This window comes from Pseudophryne corroboree, chromosome 4 (assembly GCF_028390025.1).
Source record: "Pseudophryne corroboree isolate aPseCor3 chromosome 4, aPseCor3.hap2, whole genome shotgun sequence".
Taxonomy (NCBI): domain Eukaryota; kingdom Metazoa; phylum Chordata; class Amphibia; order Anura; family Myobatrachidae; genus Pseudophryne; species Pseudophryne corroboree.
In genome coordinates, this window is record NC_086447.1 from 398,991,037 (window position 1) to 399,010,471 (window position 19,435).

Genomic DNA, 19,435 nt, shown 5'->3' on the forward strand with positions numbered 1-19,435 from the left:
AGACTAACTGGTCAGAGTCCTAGATGTCTTAGGACTCCTTCCATGAAGACCCAGCTAATGCTATCAAAAGCCTTTCTCTGACGTCCTAAGTGGATGCTGGGGACTCCGTCAGGACCATGGGGATTAGCGGCTCCGCAGGAGACAGGGCACAAAACTAAAGCTTTAGGATCAGGTGGTGTGTACTGGCTCCTCCCCCTATGACCCTCCTCCAAGCCTCAGTTAGGTTTTTGTGCCCGTCCGAGCAGGGTGCAATCTAGGTGGCTCTCTTAAGGAGCTGCTTAGAAATAGAGGTAAGGGAAGAAGACTGCAGCAGGCAGCCCATTCCCAGGAACAGAAGCCTTCCACCGCTTCTGCCAAGTCCTCAGCATGACGCTGGGGCCGTACAAACAGGTGCGGTGGGGGGGTCGTCTCAAGAGTTTCAGCATGCAGTGGGCTCACTCGCAAGTGGACCCCTGGATCCTACAAGTAGTATCCCAGGGGTACAGATTGGAAATTCGAGACGTCTCCTCCTCGCAGGTTCCTGAAGTTTGCTTTACCAACGTCTACCTCCGACAGGGAGGCAGTATTGGAAACAATTCACAAGCTGTATTCCCAGCAGGTGATAATCAAAGTACCCCTCCTACAACAAGTAAAGGGGTATTATTCCACACTATATTGTGGTACTGAAGCCAGACGGCTCGGTGAGACCTATTCTAAATGGAGTCACTCAGAGCAGTGATAGCGAACCAGGAAGAAGGGGACTATATGGTGTCCCTGGACATCAAGGATGCTTACCTCCATGTCCAAATTTGCCCTTCTCACAAAGGGTACCTCAGGTTCGTGGTACAAAACTGTCACTATCAGTTTCAGACGCTGCCGTTTGGATTGTCCACGGCACCCCGGGTCTTTACCAAGGTAATGGCCGAAATGATGATTCTTCTTCAAAGAAAAGGCGTCTTAATTATCCCTTATTTGGACGATCTCCTGATAAGGGCAAGGTCCAGAGAACAGTTGGAGGTCTGAGTAGCACTATCTCAAGTAGTTTTACGACAGCACGGGTGGATTCTAAATATTCCAAAATCGCAGCTGTCTCCGACGACACGTCTGCTGTCCCTAGGGATGATTCTGGACACAGTCCAGAAAAAGGTGTTTCTCCCGGAGGAGAAAGCCAGGGAGTTATCCGAGCTAGTCAGGAACCTCCAAAAACCAGGAAAAGTGTCAGTGCATCATTGCACAAGGGTCCTGGGAAAAATGGTGGCTTCTTACGAAGCGATTCCATTCGGCAGATTTCACGCAAGAACTTTTCAGTGGGATCTGCTGGACAAATGGTCCGGATCGCATCTTCAGATGCATCAGCGGATAACCCTGTCTCCTAGGACAAGGGTGTCTCTTCTGTGGTGGCTGCAGAGTGCTCATCTACTAAAGTGCCACAGTTATGCATTCAGGACTGGGTCCTGGTGACCACGGATTCCAGCTTGAAAGGCTGGGGAGCAGTCACACAGGGGAAAAATTTCCAGGGAGTGTGATCAAGTCTGGGGACTTCTCTCCGCATAAATATACTGGAGCTAAGAGCAATTTACAATGCTCTAAGCTTAGCAAGACCTCTGCTTCAAGGTCAGCCGGTAGTGATCCAGTGGGACAACATCACGGCAGTCGCCCACGTAAACAGACAGGGCGGCACAAGAAGCAGGAGGACAATGGCAGAAACTGCAAGGATTCTTCGCTGGGCGGAAAATCATGTGATAGAACTGTCAGCAGTTTTCATTCCGGGAGTGGACAACTGGGAAGCAGACTTCCTCAGCACGACCTCCACCCGGGAGAGTGGGGACTTAATCGAGAAGTTGTTTCCACATGATTGTGCACCGTTGGGAAAGACCAAAGGTGGACATGATGGCGTCCCGCCTGAACAAAAAACTGGACAGGTATTGCGCCAGGTCAAGAGACCCTCAGGAAATAGCTGTGGACGTTCTGGTAACACCATGGGTGTACCAGTCGGTGTATGTGTTCCCTCCTCTGCTTCTCATACCAAAGGTACTGAGAATTATAAGACGTAGAGGAGTAAGAACTATACTCGTGGCTCCGGATGGGCCAAGAAGGACTTGGTACCCGGAACTTCATGAGATGCTCACAGAGGACTCAGGGCCTCTGCCGATAAGAAGGGACTTGCTTCAGCAAGTACCATGTCTGTTCCAAGACTTACCGCGGGTGCGTTTGACGGCATGGCGGTTGAACGCCGGATCCTAAGGGAAAAAAGGCATTCCGGAAGAGGTCATTCCTACCCTGGTCAAAGCCAGGAAGGAGGTGACCGCACAACATTATCACCACATGTGGCGAAAATATGTTGCGTGGTGAGAGGCCAGGAAGGCCCCACGAAGAAATTTCAACTCGGTCGATTCCTGCATTTCCTGCAAACAGGAGTGTCTATGGGCCTCAAATTGGGGTCCATTAAGGTTCAAATTTCGGCCCTGTCGATTTTCTTCCAGAAAGAATTGGCTTCAGTTCCTGAAGTCCAGAAATTTGACAAGGGAGTACTGCATATACAACCCCCTTTTGTGCCTCCAGTGGCACTGTGGGATCTCAACGTAGTCCTGGGATTCCTCAAATCACGTTGGTTTAAACCGCTCAAATCTGTGGATTTGAAATATCTCACATGGAAAGTGACCATGATGTTGGCCCTGGCCTCGGCCAGGCGAGTGTCAGAATTGGCGGCTTTGTCTCACAAAAGCCCATATCTGATTGTCCATTCGGACAGGGCAGAGCTGCGGACTCGTCCCCAGTTTCTCCCTAAGGTGGTGTCAGCGTTTCATCTGAACCAGCTTATTGTGGTACCTGCGGCTACTAGAGACTTGGAGGACTCCAAGTTGCTAGATGTTGTCAGGGCCCTGAAAATATAGATTTCCAGGACGGCTGGAGTCAGGAAAACTGACTTGCTGTTATCCTGTATGCACCCAAAAAACTGGGTGCTCTTGCTTCTAAGCAGACGATTGCTAGTTGAATGTGTAGTACAATTCAGCTTGCACATTCTGTGGCAGGACTGCCACAGCCAAAATATATAAATGCCCATTCCACAAGGAAGGGGGCTCATCTTGGGCGACTGCCCGAGGGGTCTCGGCTTTACAACTTTGCCGAGCTGCTACTTGGTCAGGGGCACACCCTGGCTGAGGAGGACCTGGAGTTCTCTCACTCGGTGCTGCAGAGTCATCCGCACTTTCCCGCCTGTTTGGGAGCTTTGGTATAATCCCCATGGTCCTGACGGAGTCCCCAGCATCCACTTAGGACGTCAGAGAAAATAAGATTTTACTTACCGATAAATCTATTTCTCGTAGTCCGTAGTGGATGCTGGGCGCCCATCCCAAGTGCGGATTGTCTGCAATACTTGTACATAGTTATTGTTACAAAAAAAAAAAAAAAATCGGGTTGTTATTGTTGTGAGCCGTCTGTTCAGAGGCTCCTACGTTTGTCATACTGTTAACTGGGTTTAGATCACAAGTTATACGGTGTGATTGGTGTAGCTGGTATGAGTCTTACCCGGGATTCAATATCCTTCCTTATTGTGTACGCTCGTCCGGGCACAGTATCCTAACTGAGGCTTGGAGGAGGGTCATAGGGGGAGGAGCCAGTACACACCACCTGATCCTAAAGCTTTAGTTTTGTGCCCTGTCTCCTGCGGAGCCGCTAATCCCCATGGTCCTGACGGAGTCCCCAGCATCCATTACGGACTACGAGAAATAGATTTATCGGTAAGTAAAATCTTATTTTTCGGTGTCGGTGGACATCACTACTACTGGGGTTTGACTTTGCGAGGCTAAATGTATCAGATCAATTATTTTGGTCGTGTTATCACGTGCCTCCCTCCCAGGCACAAATCCCACCTGATCTGAATAATATTGGGGAGCAATAACTTCAATCTGATTGCTATAGGTTTAGCAAACAGCTTGATGTTTGTGTTAAGGAGGGATATTGGGCGGTAACTGGCACATTTTGCCGGGTCCTTCCCTTCCTTCAGTATGACTGTAATGAAGGCCTCTAATGTTGCGGATGAAAACCCACACTCATCAGAGACTTCATTAAAAGACGTCAACAGTTTAGGTAAAAGAGACTCTTTAAAGAGTTTGTAATACGAGATAGTATAGCCATCAGGGCCTGGGCTTTTCCCAGAGGGTGTCTCTTTAAGAGCCCATTCTAGTTCAGGAAGGGAAAACAGGAAATCCAGCCGGTCGATGTCATCTTCTGACAGCCTTGGGAGTCCTGCTTCACATAAATATTGATCTACTAGATCCCGGGTAGCTGGTAGAGTCTTCGGGGACCGAGGGTCTTGGAGATTGTGCAGTTTAGTATAGTAGGAGTGGAATGTGTCGGCTATGTCTCTTTTAAGGGTATGACGGGTACCTACCGCATCCTCTACAGTTTGTATAAAGTAGTTCTTTCGGAGCGAAGCGCTCGAGGCAAAAGCTTCCCTGGTTTGTTACCCTATTGAAAGAAGTGGTTTCTGCATGGCCTATTGTCCTTCTTAATGTCCTCAAATAGCAGAGCATTAAGGGCTGACCTGGTCTCGTTCAACTCAGTCAAAACTTGGTCAGATGGTCCAGCCTTGTGTGTTGTCTCCAGGTCTTTCAAATGATGAAGCAAGGCAATTTTTTCCCCCAATTTTTCCTTTTTCAACATTGAGCCTACTTGGATAAACTTCCTGCACAGGACACATTTATGTGCTTCCCACACCGTGACCCTGGAAACATCCGGCATCTCGTTAACTGTAAAGTAGTCTTCTGTGGTCTCGATCAACTGAGGTTAAAACCGTAGATCCATTAAGATCTCTTTGTTTAAAAACCAAGTACACTGTTTGAAATGAGGGCAGGACGTCTCAAGGGTCAGACGAGGCGATCAGCCCAATATCTGTATACTGTATTAAATGCAGAAATCTGTGGGGCAGAAAGAAATAATCAAGTATGGAGTAAATATTGTGTGGCCGAGAATAAAAAGTATAGTCCCTGACCCCCGTGTGCTAGAGCCACCACGTGCTCATGGAGAGGGTGGCGCACCCTGCGATACGGAGCAAGTGAGGGCCTAACTGGTGTCCCAGAGATGTCCACCTCCAGTTGAAGAGACCAATTAATACAGGCCTTCTGAACCACGGTCTTCAAGGCACACAAACAGTCCAGTTTTAAGGATAGCCATGTTATTGAGATTTATAAAGTATTGTACATATAAATCACTTGTTAACCACTTAACTGACTATTTCTCCCCCCCAAGAAAACCACTCCGAAATTGTCTGGGTTTTTTTTTTTTTTATGAGTGAATTAGGTGAAGAACTTAAATTTAACCCTATCCAAAATGATTTTAAAAAAAAGTGATTTTTTTTATTTTTATTTTTAATTTTCTCTATCGTCCTAGTGGATGCTGGGGTTCCTGAAAGGACCATGGGGAATAGCGGCTCCGCAGGAGACAGGGCACAAAAAGTAAAGCTTTAGGATCAGGTGGTGTGCACTGGCTCCTCCCCCTATGACCCTCCTCCAAGCCTCAGTTAGATTTTTGTGCCCGGCCGAGAAGGGTGCAATCTAGGTGGCTCTCCTAAAGAGCTGCTTAGAAAAGTTTAGCTTAGGTTTTTTATTTTACAGTGAGTCCTGCTGGCAACAGGATCACTGCAACGAGGGACTTAGGGGAGAAGAAGTGAACTCACCTGCGTGCAGGATGGATTGGCTTCTTGGCTACTGGACATTAGCTCCAGAGGGACGATCACAGGTACAGCCTGGATGGTCACCGGAGCCTCGCCGCCGGCCCCCTTGCAGATGCTGAAACGAGAAGAGGTCCAGAATCGGCGGCAGAAGACTCCTCAGTCTTCTTAAGGTAGCGCACAGCACTGCAGCTGTGCGCCATTTTCCTCTCAGCACACTTCACACGGCAGTCACTGAGGGTGCAGGGCGCTGGGAGGGGGGCGCCCTGGGAGGCAAATGAAAACCTTTTTTGGCTAAAAATACCTCACATATAGCCTCCGGGGGCTATATGGAGATATTTAACCCCTGCCAGAATCCGTTAAGAGCGGGAGACGAGGCCGCCGAAAAAGGGGCGGGGCCTATCTCCTCAGCACACAGCGCCATTTTCCCTCACAGAAAGGCTGGAGGGAAGGCTCCCAGGCTCTCCCCTGCACTGCACTACAGAAACAGGGTTAAAACAGAGAGGGGGGGCACTAATTTGGCGTTAGAAATATATAAAAAAGATGCTATAAGGGAAAACACTTATATAAGGTTGTCCCTATATAATTATAGCGTTTTTGGTGTGTGCTGGCAAACTCTCCCTCTGTCTCTCCAAAGGGCTAGTGGGTCCTGTCCTCTATCAGAGCATTCCCTGTGTGTGTGCTGTGTGTCGGTACGTGTGTGTCGACATGTATGAGGACGATGTTGGTGAGGAGGCGGAGCAATTGCCTGTAATGGTGATGTCACTCTCTAGGGAGTCGACACCGGAATGGATGGCTTATTTAGGGAATTACGTGATAATGTCAACACGCGCCAAGGTCGGTTGACGACATGAGACGGCCGACAAACAATTAGTACCGGTCCAGACGTCTCAAAAACACCGTCAGGCGTTTTAAAACGCCCGTTTACTTTAGTCGGTCGACACAGACACAGACAGGGACACTGAATCCAGTGTCGACGGTGAATAAACAAACGTATTCCTTATTAGGGCCACACGTTAAGGGCAATGAAGGAGGTGTTACATATTTCTGATACTACAAGTACCACAAAAGAGGGTATTATGTGGGATGTGAAAAAACTACCGTAGTTTTTCCTGAATCAGATAAATTAAATGAAGTGTGTGATGATGCGTGGGTTCCCCCCGATAGAAAATATGGGCGGTATACCTTTTCCCGCCAGAAGTTAGGGCGCGTTGGGAAACACCCCTTAGGGTGGATAAGGCGCTCACACGCTTATCAGAACAAGTGGCGGTACCGTCTATAGATAGGGCCGTCCTCAAGGAGCCAGCTGACAGGAGGCTGGAAAAATATCATAAAAAGTATATACACACATACTGGTGTTATACTGCGACCAGCGATCGCCTCAGCCTGGATGTGCAGAGCTGGGGTGGCTTGGTCGGATTCCCTGACTAAAAATATTGATACCCTTGACAGGGACAGTATTTTATTGACTATAGAGCATTTAAAGGATGTATTTCTATATATGCGAGATGCACAGAGGGATATTTGCACTCTGGCATCAAGAGTAAGTGCGATGTCCATATCTGCCAGAAGATGTTTATGGACACGACAGTGGTCAGGTGATGCAGATTCCAAACGGCACAAAGGTGTATTGCCGTATAAAGGAAGAGGAGTTATTTGGGGTCGGTCCATCGGACCTGGTGGCCACGGCAACTGCTGGAAAATCCACCGTTTTTACCCTAAGTCACATCTCTGCAGAAAAAGACACCGTCTTTTCAGCTTCAGTCCTTTCGTCCCTATAAGAGTCATATCTGCCCAGGGATAGAGGAAAGGGAAGAAGACTGCAGCAGGCAGCCCATTCCCAGGAACAGAAGCGTTCCACCGCTTCTGACAAGCTCTCAGCATGACGCTGAGACCGTACAGGACCCCTGGATCCTACAAGTAGTATCCCAGGGGTACAGTTTGGAATGTCGAGACGTTTCCCCTGCGCAGGCTCCTGAAGGCTGCTTTACCAAGGTCTCCCTCCGACAAGGAGGCAGTATGGGAAAAAATTCACGAGCTGTATTCCCAGCAGGTGATAATTAAATTACCCCTCCTACAACAAGAAAAGGGGTATTATTCCACACTATATTGTGGTACTGAAGCCAGAAGGCTAGGTGAGACCTATTCTAAATCTAAAAAAATTTGAACACTTACAAAGGTTCAAATCAAGATGGAGTCACTCAGAGCAGTGATAACGAACCGGGAAGAAGGGGACTATCTGGTGTCCCGAGACATCAGGGATGCTTACCTCCATGTCCCAAATTTGCCCTTATCACTAAGGGTACCTCAGGTTCGTGGTACAGAACTGTCACTATCAGTTTCAGACGCTGCCGTTTGGATTGTCTACGGCACCCCGGGTCTTTACCAAGGTAATGGCCGAAATGATGGTTCTTCTTCGAAGAAAAGGCGTCTAAATTATCCCTTACTTGGACGATCTCCTGATAAGGGCAAAGTCCAGGGAACAGTTGGAGGTCGGAGTAGCACTATCTCGGATACTGTTACAACAGCAGGGGTGGATTCTAAAGATTCCAAAATCGCAGCTGATCCCGACAACAAGTCTCCTGTGCTTAGGGATGATTCTGGACACAGTCCAGAAAAAGGTGTTTCTCCCGGAAGAGAAAGCCAGGGAGTTATCCGAGCTAGTCAGGAACCTCCTAAAATCAGTGCATCATTGCACAAGGGCCATGGTAAAAAAATGGTGACTTCCTTCGAAGCAATTCCAGTCGGCAGATTTCATGCAAGAACTTTTCAGTGGGATCTGCTGGACAAATGGTCCGGATCGCATCTTCAGATGCATCAGCGGATAACCCTATATCCAAGGACAAGGGTGTCTCTCCTGTGGTGGTTACAGAGTGCTCATCTTCTAGAGGGCCGCAGATTCGGCATTCAGTTTTGGATGTTGGTGACCACGGAGGCCAGCCCGAGAGGCTGGGGAGCAGTCACACAAGGAAAAAATTTCCAGGGAGTGTGATCAAGTCTGGAGATTTTTCTCCACATAAATATAGCTAAGGGTAAATTTATAATGCTCTAAGCTTAGCAAGACCTCTGCTTCAAGGTCAGCCGGTATTGATCCAGTGGGATAAAACATCACGGCAGTCGCCCACGTAAATAGACAGGGCGGCACAAGAAGCAGGAGGGCAGTGGCAAAAACTGCAAGGACTTTTCGCTGGGCGGAAAATCATGTGATAGCACTGTCAGCAGTGTTTCATTCCGGGAATGGAAACTGGGAAGCAGACTTCCTCAGTAGGCACGACCTCCACCCGGCAGAGTGGGAACTTCATGGGGAAGTTTTCCACATAATTGTAAACCGTTGGGAATTACCAAAGGTGGACATGATGGCGTCCCGTCTGAACAAAAAACGGGACAGGTATTGCGCCAGGTTAAGAGACCCTCAGGCAATAGCTGTGGACGTTCTGGTAACACCGTGGGTGTACCAGTCGGTGTATGTGTTCCATCCTCTGCTTTTCATACCTAAGGTACTGAGAATTATAAGACGTAGAGGAGTAAGAACTATACTCATGGCTCCGGATTGGCCAAGAAGGACTTGGTACCCGGAACTTCAAGAGATGCTCACAGAGGACTTATGCCTTCTGCCGCTAAGAAGGGACTTGTTTCAGCAAGTACCATGTCTGTTCCAAGACTTACCGCAGCTGCGTTTGACGGCATGGCGGTGGAACGCCGGATCCTAAGGGAAAAGGCATTCAGGAAGAGGTCATTCCTACCCTGGTCAAAGCCAGAAAGGAGGTGACCGCACAACATTATCACCACATGTGGCGAAAATATGTTGCGTGGTGTGAGGCCAGGAAGGCCCCACGAAGAAATTTCAACTCGGTCGATTCCTGCATTTCTTGCAAACAGGAGTGTCTATGGGCCTCAAATTGGGGTCCATTAAGGTTCAAATTTCGGCCCTGTCGATTTTTCTTCCAGAAAGAATTGGCTTCAGTTCCTGAAGTCCAGAAGTTTGTCAAGGGAGTATTGCATATACAACCCCCTTTTGTGCCTCCAGTGGCACTGTGGGATCTCAACGTAGTTCTGGGATTCCTCAAAACACATTGGTTTAAAACCAGTCAAATCTGTGGATTTGAAGCATCTCACATGAAAAGTGAACATGCTCTTGGACCTGGCCTGGACCAGGCGAGTGTCAAATTGGTGGTTTTTTTCTCAAAAAAGCCCATATCTGTTTGTCCATTCGGACAGGGCAGAGCTGCGGACTCGTCCCCAGTTCTCTCCCTAAGGTGGTGTCAGTGTTTCACCTGAACCAGCTTATTGTGGTGTCTTGCGCCTACTAGGGACTTGGAGGACTCCAAGTTGCTAGATGTGGTCAGGGCCCTGAAAATATAGGTTCCAGGACGGCTGGAGTCAGGAAAACTGACTTGCTGTTATCCTGTATGCACCCAACAAACTGGGTGCTCTTGCTTTTAAGCAGACTTTTGCTAGTTGGATGTGTAATACAATTCAGCTTGCACATTCTGTGGCAGGCCTGCCACAGCCAAAATATGTAAATGCCCATTCCACAGGGAAGGTGGGCTCATCTTGGGCGGCTGCCCGAGGGGTCTCGGCTTTACAACTTTGCCGAGCGGCTATTTAGTCAGGGGCAAACACGTTTGTAAAATCCTACAATATTGATACCCTGGCTAAGGAGGACCTGGAGTTCTCTCATTCGGTGCTGCAGAGTCATCCGCACTCTCCCGCCCGTTTGGGAGCTTTGGTATAATCCCCATGGTCCTTTCAGGAACCCCAGCATCCACTAGGACGATAGAGAAAATAAGAATTTACTTACCGATAATTCTATTTCTCGGAGTCCGTAGTGGATGCTGGGCGCCCATCCCAAGTGCGGATTATCTGCATTACTTGTACATAGTTACAAAAATCGGGTTATTATTGTTGTGAGCCATCTTTTCAGAGGCTCCGCTGTTATCATACTGTTAACTGGGTTCAGATCACAGGTTGTACAGTGTGATTGGTGTGGCTGGTATGAGTCTTACCCGGGATTCATAAATCCTTCCTTATTGTGTACGCTCGTCCGGGCACAGTACCTAACTGAGGCTTGGAGGAGGGTCATAGGGGGAGGAGCCAGTGCACACCACCTGATCCTAAAGCTTTACTTTTTGTACCCTGTCTCCTGCGGAGCCGCTATTCCCCATGGTCCTTTCAGGAACCCCAGCATCCACTACGGACTCCGAGAAATAGAATTATCGGTAAGTAAATTCTTATTATCCCCCCCATCCAAACATCAAAACATTGATCAGGAAAATTGTGACCATCGGAAACATTGCGACCATCGCGGCTATCATTTTGAAAGCTGGGATAGCCTCCAGGTATACCGGGGGGGTCTGCGGGTGGCTTGGCGGGGTTTAATTTACACTCCCCATGGCTGCCATTGTCTGCAGCCGCTGGAGGGGGGGATCCTGATGTGCTGACCGATCCCTCCGGTCCCTCTGCCAGCAGCAGCGGAGGGAAGTTTCCCTTCCCTGCCGCTGCTAACACTGTTTATCTGACTGGTCGCATCCTGTGCGACCAGGTCAGATAAAGCACTTGTAGGCATGGTCGCATCTGATGCGACCATGCCAGGCAAGTGGTTAAAAAGTAAAAAATCTGAAGCTGAATATCTGGTTTCTTTTGTAAAATCTTTTAACAATACCTTTACACTTTCATTTTCATTGCCATTTTTGATTATCAATAGAATTCCACTTACAAAAAAAAATAAAAAATTAGATTTATGAATTAAGGTAAGAAATCCTTCTTGCTTATGTGTACCTGTGGTGCAAGTAGAAAAAATGTGTTAGAGGTAGGCGCGTGCGCCCAAAAAAATGGCAACATGCCAATGAAAATGGGGGAGTGATACACATATGACTCCAATAGTGCAGTGCCAGATGGTATCCGGACTCCAGGTCGACAGGACAAAGGTCGACACACCTTAGGTCGACGTGGACAAAAGGTCGACATGGACAAAAGGTCGATAGGAACAAGGTCAACATGGAAAAAGGTCGACATGAGTTTTTCACGATTTTTTTCTTTTTTTGAACCTTTTCATACTTAACGATCCACGTGGACTACGATTGGAACGGTAAAGTGTGCCGAGCGAAGCGGTAGCGGAGCGAAGGCACCATGCCCGAAGCATGGCGAGCGAAGCGAGCCATGCGAGGGGACGCGGTGCACTAATTGGGGTTCCCGGTCACTCTACGAAGAAAACGACACCAAAAAAACATAAAAAGCTCATGTCGACCTTTTTCCATGTCGACCTTGTTCCTGTCGACCTTTTATCCATGTCGACCTAAGGTGTGTCGACCAATTGGCGTCGACCTAAGGTGTGTCGACCTTTGTGCTGTCGACCCCCAGACCCGTGCCAGATACACATATGCGCCCCAATAGTGCATTGACAGATACAAATATACCCCACAGTGCCAGATATGCTCCCACAGTGCCTGATACACATATGCCCCCAGAGTGCCAGATATTCCCCTGCAGTGCCAGGTACACACATGCCCCTACAGTGCTGCTCACCGCTACTGCTGCTCTTGCTGCTGATGTGTCTGAGGGGAGGAGAGCGCAGCTCGCGCCTCTCCTGCCCCTCAGTCTGATCTCCGGTGGCATGTTTCTTAAATCAGGAGCCAATGAAAACTCGGATTCTGGCAGGCAATCAGGAGCCACCGCTGGCGGTTCGCGAGCTCTAATTGACTAACAAAACGGCGCCTTATTTGCGATACATGCTGCAGGAGCAATATGGATTTTATTCATTCTAAAGCTAAGTACCCAGTCTCAGATTTTTTTGGCTGGCCTGATTGTCCGATTTTTCGGGAAATTGTAGGCACGAATATCTGAGTTGCACACTAACAAGTTTTTTTGTTGTTGTTTTTTTAAAGTTACCGATGTTCTGCCACATCGCTCTGCATTTGCATATGTCCGCCCGCATGGAGGATGACATAGTGGCAGGAAAACAGAGGAAATATGGCCAGATTATTGAGAATGTGCACACTGCTTGGTATCGGCAGATTGTGTCTGACAGATCGCAGAATCGCTCGCTCGTGTGTGTGTGTGTGTGTGTGTGTGTGTGTGTGTGTGCAAGATATTCCAGAATTATGGGTGAAACAACAAAATTATCCTTCGTACACACTATACAATAAATTTGTCAGAGAACCCCATTATTGGCAAATCGTCTCAATATTTGTATTGTGTTTACCTAGCTTTACATGAAGGAATAAACAGTAATAGAATATATTGCTATAACGGTGAAATCCATATAGTTAGCACTTTTTAGTAGTATCTTATGATTTAATCCATTCCATAAATGCAATTTACAGTATTTCTTCAGCCTTCAATAACTGTAATGCAGTATCTAATAATGTGGACAGCAGGGATTTTAGGCTTACTCAGTTGCTGTGTCTGACATGGAAAATCATGGCTCTAGAAAGGAGGGGTAAAATGTCACCTTTCTTCAATTGTGTACTCTTCTAGGTTATCTCTTCATAGCAGCAATTTCCTGTATTTGATAAGCTGGCAAAGGACTTATTTTGATTGTTATATGGGACTTACGAAGGGATGTTGTCTATCCACTATAAAGGTCATCCAGCATTGCATTTTGTTGATAAGAATTGGAGAGCATTCAACTCTGAAGAGATTACATAAAATAATATTAAGGAGCAAATTGTATTTTTAAAAGGTTGTCATTTTAACAGATGTTTAAAATAGAACTCTTGTAGAGCTGTGTTCACTTAACTGAAACATTGCTAAATCTGATTATATAACAGTGTTGAGTTTCATTGTGCCTTAATAAATAGTTATTCTTTAAAAGTGGTAAAAGCACATTGTTTTCATGTATTGCTATGCTGGAGGGTCACTGTTCAGCATAACATTTTTAATAGTATAATCTGTCCACTGCTCATCCATTTGGATGTTAGACTTACAGTAGATACACCTTCTACATTTTTATGTATGTTTACTTAATTCTAGTGCTATATTTTGGTCAATATTATTGTACTCTTAAATGTACTTTAATTTTCTCTTTAATATTGTAATATAGCTGGTGTGTATAATTCACTGGATTTCATTTACGCATTGATTCCTATTTATGTTTCAGGTTTTGGACCTGGTAAAGGGTATGCATTGCCAGCTGGCGTGCCAGAAGTATTTTGAGCTGACACACAATGTAAGTTAATGTTTTCATGCATGTGTATAATTTATTATTTAGCGCCACCAGTGTACACAACACCTTACCATAGTGCAAGTTACAGAAAAGAGAAAAAGCACAGGTTGTAATAGAATTTCTCTTACGTCCTAGGGGATACTGGGAATCCATTTATTATCATGTGCTAGCTATAGACGGGTCCACTTGGAGCCATGGGCACTATAGAAGTTTGTTAACGTGTGCTGGCTCCTCCCTCTATGCCCCTCCCACCAGACTCAGTTTAGAAAATGTGCCCGAAGGAGCCGGTCACATCTCTGGAAGCTCCTGAAGAGTTTTCTGCATTTATTATTTTTAAAGTTTGTTATTTTCAGGCAGGACTGGATGGCTACCGGCCTGCTTTGTGGGGGGGGAGAGAACTGCCCATCACCTTTAAGGGTTAATGGTCCTGTTCCCCGCTGACAGGACACAAGCTTTTGAGGGACCTATTTGCAAGCCCCACCACGGCGAGCGTACATTCACGCATCACACCGCCACCCCTAACACAGCCAGAAGAAAGAAGAGTGGTGAGTACTAAGCCAGCGTCCCGGTTAGCGGGTCGCCGGCCATTATGGCGGCATGAGGGTACGGAGACGCACGGCTTCTACACGGGGTGGATTGAGTCTCCAGACTTAGTACACTATAGTGTACACAGTACCCAGACTGGCAATACAGGCTTAAAAGGGGGCTTACTCCATTTTATGCACACAGACACATAATGCCAGTATAAAGAAGAGTAAGAAGGCCGCGCGCCATTGAAGGGGCGGGGCTTCACTATGAGCGGATCCAGCAGCTCACAGGCGCCATTCTACCCTACTGCAGCCACACAGACACTGACTACAGGGACGCGCAACTTTTCCGGAGAGCCTCCAGATTTCCTCAGCAGTACCAGAGGCTCATAGCAGTGGGGGGTGTTATACTAGTGTACTAAGTCCCTAATCTAGGTACTTAGTCTGCGACCCAGCTAAACTTGGCTTTAGCGATAAGGGCGCCATGTGCTGGCTCTGACCTCTCTCTGTGTCTCTGATGAAGGGCTCTTTGTGGGTCAATTGTGCTTTTAACCTTTTCCTGTGTGTGTGCTGTCACTGTTGCAGTATGTCAGGCAAAGAGTTCAAGTTTAAGATAGAGTCTCTGAGAGCTGTGATCTCAGGTCTGGAAGAGGGGGAATTCCTAGCGTCTCTGGATGTCAAGGATGCGTACCTTCACATTCTGATCTGGCCGCCTCATCAGGTTTCTCTACGATTTGCACTGCAGGACTGTCACTACCAGTTTCAGTCCCTGCCATTTGGTCTCTCCACAGCACCAGGGTGTTAACCAAAGTAATGGCAGAGATGATGATGTTACTCAGCAGAGAGGTTTTAAACATAATTCCTTACCTGGACGATCTTCTGATAAAGGCTTCATCCAGGGAGCAGTTGTCTCACGACCAGATTACTCCTGGATCATGGGTGGATTCCAAACGTACCAAAATCTCACCTAGAACCAACGCAGAAGCTTCATTTCCTGGGAATGATACTGGACACCGAGTCTCAGAGAGTGTTCCTCCCCTTGGAAAAGGCAATGGTGATCCAGTCGATGGTTCGGGCTGTCTTGAAGCCAACCCGGGCGGAAAAACACGCCGTGGCATTGTTGACGATCTACATTCCGGGAGTAGACAACTGGGGAGCAGACTTCCTGAGCAGACACGACCTGCACCCGGGGGAATGGGGCCTCCACCTGGAGGTGTTCCAGTGGCTGACACACATCTGTGGGGTTATCCACAAATCAACATAATGGCCTCTCGACTCAATAATAAGCTCAAGCGGTATTGTTCCAGGTCGAGGGACCCATAAGCTGTAGCGGTAGACTCCCTGACAACTCCGTGGGTCTACCAGCTGGTGTACATGTTTCCTCCCATTCCTCTGATCCCAAAATTCTCAAAAGAATAAAAATGGAAAGAGTTCAAGCAATTCTCATTGCTCTGGATTGCCCATGAAGGGCCTGCTATGCGGATCTTCTCGAGATAGATCTGTGGCCTCTGCCTCTTTGAGAGGATATTCTGCAACAGGGCCCGTTCGCCTATCAAGACTTACCATGGCTAAGTTTGACGGCATGGAAGTTGAACGGCTGATTCTAGCCAGGAGATGGATTCCTAACAAGGTTATCCCGACTATGATCCAAGCCAGGAAAGGGGTGACGCCAAAACATTACCATCGTATGTGGAAGAATTATGTCTCTTGGTGTGAGAGCAGACAATATTCTACGGTGAACTTTCATCTGGGACGTTTCCTTTTTCTGCAGTCGGGAATTGATGTGGGCCTGGGCTCCATAAAAGTTCAGATATCGACCTTGTCATTTTTCTTTCAGAAGCAATTGGCTTCTCTCCCTGAGTTTCAAAAGTACTTGAAGGGTGTTCTTCACATCCAACCTCCCTTTGTGCCTCCAACGGCACCTTGGGATCTAAAGTTGGTTCTGACTTTCCTCCAATGGGACTGGTTTGAACCGTTACAGGAGGTAGATGTAAAGTATCTTACGTGGAAGACCGTCACGCTGTTGGCCTTTGCTTCGGCTTCAACAAGGCGCGTGTCGGAGCTGGGGGCGTTGTCTCACAAGAGCCCCTACTTGATTTTCCATGAAGACAGGGCTGAACTCAGGACTCGTCAGAAATTCCTTCCTAAGGTGGTGTCTGCGTTTCACATCAACCATCCAATTGTGGTCCCGGTTGTTACTGACACCTCTGCTACTTCAAAGTTCTTGTATGTTGTAGGGGCTTTGAAGGTACTGTATATGTAAAGCGAACTGCTCGTCACAGGAAATCTGACTCGCTATTCGATTTATATGATGCCAACAAGATTGGGTGTCCTGCTTCAAAGCAGTCAATTGCTTGCTGGATCAGGCTCTCTATCCAACATGCTTATTCCATGGCAGGCTTGCCGATTCCAAAATCTGTACAAGCCCACTCTACTAGGTTGGTGGGTTCCTCTTGGGCGGCTGCCCGGGGTGTCTCGGCATTGCAGCTCTGCCGAGCAGCTTCTTGGTCGGGTTCGAACACGTTTGCCAAGTTTTACAAGTTCGATACCTTGGCCTCTGAGGACCTTCAGTTTGGTCAGTCAGTTCTGCAGGAACCTCAGCATTCTGCCACCCGGTTTGGGAGATTTGGTACTTCCCCATGGTACTAAATGGATTCCCATTATCCCCTAGGACGTAAAAGAAAATAGGATTTTAATTACCTACCGGTAAATCATTTTCTCGTAGTCTGTAGTGGATACTGGGCGCCCGCCTGGTGCTTCGTTCTTCCTGCAAGGTTACTGGTTCCTCTTGGGCGGCTGCCCGGGGTGTCTCGGCATTGCTGCTCTGCCGAGCAGCTTCTTGGTCGGGTTCGAACACGTTTGCCAAGTTTTACAAGTTCGATACCTTGGCCTCTGAGGACCTTCAGTTTGGTCAGTCAGTTCTGCAGGAACCTCAGCACTCTGCCACCCGGTTTGGGAGATTTGGTACTTCCCCATGGTACTAAATGGATTCCCATTATCCCCTAGGACGTAAAAGAAAATAGGATTTTAATTACCTACCGGTAAATAATTTTCTCGTAGTCCGTAGTGGATACTGGGCGCCCGCCTGGTGCTTCGTTCTTCCTGCAAGGTTACTGGTTTAACTAATGTTGTTTGGTTCAGCTGTTGCTGTTCCGGTTTTCAAGTTATGGTTAGCGTGGCTATCCTCTTGTCATGGTTGTGCTGGTTCAAAATCTCACCACTTTTACTCAACTGTTTTCCTTCTCTCAAAATATGTCCGTTTCCTCGGGCACATTTTCCTAGACAGAGTCTGGTAGGAGCGGCATAGAGGGAGGAGCCAGCACATGTTAACAAACTTCTATAGTGTCCATGGCTCCAAGTGGACCTATCTATACCCCATGGTACTAAATGGATTCTCAGTATCCCCTACGGACTACGAGAAAAAAAGATTTACCGGTAGGTAATTAAAATCCTATTTTTTGTTGACTTTAACAAGGAAAAAAATGTTTTTGTTGGTCAGAAAAAAACCCAAAATTACAGACACACATTATAGTGAATTAGAATTCCAATCAGTCTTTATTGAAGATTGTAGCCTTCAGCTGTGACTTGGGTGGGTTAAAAATCTAGAGGTATGGAGCACTGAACAAAAACAGCTTCAGATGGTATACAGCAGTAGGTGTAGAGAGGGCTGAAGGTTTATATTTAGAAAAGAAGTGTAATAGGTGTACAGAAATTGTCTGGCGTTTTATGCTAACAGAAAAACTTGATAGGGTGTCCAGACATTGAGGCAGCCAGTACAGAGTGCTGAGCAAAGCAGAGCATTTTGGATAGATTGGAGGTTAGCAATATAGGCTTCAGGGAACCCAATAAAATAAAATTATAGTGCTCAATGCAGGACATTATTAGGACATGAATTATTTAGTATGTTAGTGGTTAACAGGGGTCACTTTTTTGCATTTTTTTATGCAGTAGTATGATTTGTTGTTAACAAAAAGGGTACCAGGTCTAACCCTGTGCACTTCTATACACCTGTTTATACTCTTCAGGCCCCCCTCTAGGGCCTAGGTGATGCAATTGGGACATTAATAGGACATTAGGAGTATACACATGCGCTAGACAAATAAGGGTGATATAGTATGAAGGTAAAAAATATATAAAGGTATCTTAACTCAACACAAAAAAAATTGCACCAGAAACAAAAAATTGTTAATATGAGAAATAATCAACAAGGGAATTGACCAAACTTCTTTCTGCATGTATGGATCGTTGATCCTTCCCTATAATTATGCAAATAGAGATGACGGCATGCTGTATGACATGCCAGGCTGAGGCTATTCACAGCCAATGGTGGCTTCATTAATTCCTTTAGCAATTAATAGAGCGACTGCTGGCTGTGAATAGTCGCAGTTCCTGCTGATTGGCTCATTCGATAACTATTGCGGGGACCTCCCCTGAAATGCTCTTATAACTCACATTCACATATTTGGGCATAACGTCCCCCACAGGAGGATGATCTAAAATATGGGGGTGTCCAGATTATTCTTTGCTATTTTAGCAACTACCGGTATATGAATATCATGTGTTTGTGACATGGGATAGTGGAGAGGTTTTATATCTTAGAAATGATGCTTCTCAGAGATTCATTTTATTCCATATACCATATCCCATATGATGTTCCCATAATCTAATGTAGTGTAGTAACCTTGTGTGGACAACTCAATACACATGTGGTCTAGTGACCACCTATGGGGTGCCTCTTTTGAGATGCTGACCCAGACAGGAGTCTGTCCTGTCTGGTAATTGCCATTTTCCTCTTAATCCAATTACCTTTAAAGTGGTCCTTTTCAGATGACTGGGCAATTTGGTTACTACTGTGGCTGTCAGATGTTAATCTGATTACCAGCTCCTGTCTCATTCTATGTCCCAATTAACACTTCTTAACATTAATATCTCATAAGTGTGAAGAGGTTTTTCAAGAATATACAGAGATCCATCAGAGATAGAGAACATACAGTACATGTCAAATGGACACACAGCTTATGCATTCTAATGAACCTAACAGGTATTCATTTATTGAAGTGTCCTGGATCAGATTATCTCTGCTGGAAACCCAGG

General features: G+C 46.7%; 1 protein-coding gene across 2 annotated transcripts in view; it reads left to right on the plus strand.

Moving 5' to 3' along the window:
* The window catches only part of PRIM2 (DNA primase subunit 2), a 458,416-nt gene that overhangs the window by 425,785 nt on the left and 13,196 nt on the right, over positions 1 to 19,435 (plus strand). For both annotated transcript variants that reach the window (XM_063916741.1, XM_063916740.1), the window contains one exon: positions 13,749 to 13,817. In XM_063916741.1, the coding sequence (XP_063772811.1) occupies positions 13,749 to 13,817 (69 nt within the window). The remainder of the gene's footprint in view (positions 1 to 13,748; positions 13,818 to 19,435) is intronic.